We start from the raw sequence: 1,316 nt of genomic DNA, 5'->3' as shown, positions 1-1,316 counted from the left end.
GTCGCAGCGCCTGCAGCTGCTGGGCCACCTTCTCCAGCTCCGCCTCGATGGCTGACAGGCTCTCCAGCTCCTGGTCCTGGGGGAGAACGCCGAGGGTTATGCAGGGACTGGCCCAGGCCGGCATGCTGGAGCGTGCCGCCAGCAGACGGGTGGTGTGGCGAGCCGGGTGGTCTTGGACATATGGCTTTGTCTCGGAGCCTCGGAGGCCTCTGTGTACCATGGGGACCGTGATGTCACTGTACCAGGCTGCTCTGAGGAGTGTTGTGCAAGGCCTGGTTCCTGTCTGCTCCAGGCCTCCTACCTGAGCGGCCAGGGGCCCATGACATGGGCTAGACTGAGGCTGTGGGAACTGCCCGATCCACCTGCCTAGGCTCGGCCTCAATCCTTGGTCCCAATCAGGGGACTCGACAGGGTGGTTCAAGGGCACACCCTGTATAGCCCGGCTGGGTGCCCCAACCTCGGGAAGCTTCCAGGGCCCCAAAGCCAGCTCTGATGCCCATGAGACTGTGCCCTCGAACTCAGAGCAGGAGTCAGGGAAGGCCACCCCCTGGCCCTGACTTGGGAGGGGTGGTCTTCCTGGGGCCCAGGGCCTCCTCCAGCTCCAAGGCTGTCCCCAGCCCTGCCAGGGACCCCAGCTCCCACCCCCCCTCCTGTGGGGCTGCAGCTCTGCGCCCCATTGAGCTTCTCAAGTATCCCTGGGCGCGGCCAGGGTTTCAAAGCTCACATGGATTCTGATCGTGACAATGAGGTGAGCAGGAAGGAGCCCTTGCCCCCCAGGGGTACCCATGAGGTTCAGAGGAGAGGGACCTGCCCAAGGTCACACAGCCAGGAGGAGGCAGCACCCACCTGCTACCCCCTCACCCCCAGCAGGAGGTCCAACTGGCCCCGCCCCACCCCGCCCCCTCTGCCTGGACCTGGGAGCAGAGGGTGTGCGTGGGCTGCCTGGGGTCCGGGAGAGGACCCAGCTGGATCCCCACAGGGCTTCCCAGGACACCCCCTGTCCCTCAGTGTCCCGTCCTCATGCCCTCCCAGCTCTAGGCCCAAAGGTGCCCTGGGCTTGGGTCCCCTGGGCAGCGAATGGCCTTCCTCAGACCAGTGCCTGCGGGTCCTTTAGTTTCCCAGCTCTCTCCACCCAAAGCTCCAGCTCCCATCACCCTGCCCCCATCCCCGCAGAGGCCCCGGCTGCTCAGGGCATGGCGTTCAACACCTTCCCCCTCTCCGCTCCGGGCACTGCCCTGAGCACCTCCCGCCTCCTGTCTGCCAGCTTCGCTGGGTGCCCCTGTGAGCGGGCTCCCTCGCCTTCCTGCCTGGCACGC

The 1,316-nt window shown here is 66.4% G+C and overlaps 1 protein-coding gene across 1 annotated transcript in view; it reads right to left on the bottom strand.

Moving 5' to 3' along the window:
- Positions 1-1,316, bottom strand: part of CHGA (chromogranin A) — a 27,699-nt gene that overhangs the window by 209 nt on the left and 26,174 nt on the right. Inside the window, exon 8 of the mRNA XM_014549042.1 lies at positions 6-246. Coding sequence (XP_014404528.1) covers positions 6-246 — 241 coding nt within the window. The remainder of the gene's footprint in view (positions 1-5; positions 247-1,316) is intronic.

This window comes from Myotis brandtii, unplaced genomic scaffold, assembly GCF_000412655.1.
Source record: "Myotis brandtii unplaced genomic scaffold, ASM41265v1 scaffold535, whole genome shotgun sequence".
NCBI classification, from domain to species: domain Eukaryota; kingdom Metazoa; phylum Chordata; class Mammalia; order Chiroptera; family Vespertilionidae; genus Myotis; species Myotis brandtii.
This window is presented reverse-complemented; position numbering and strand designations above follow the sequence as displayed.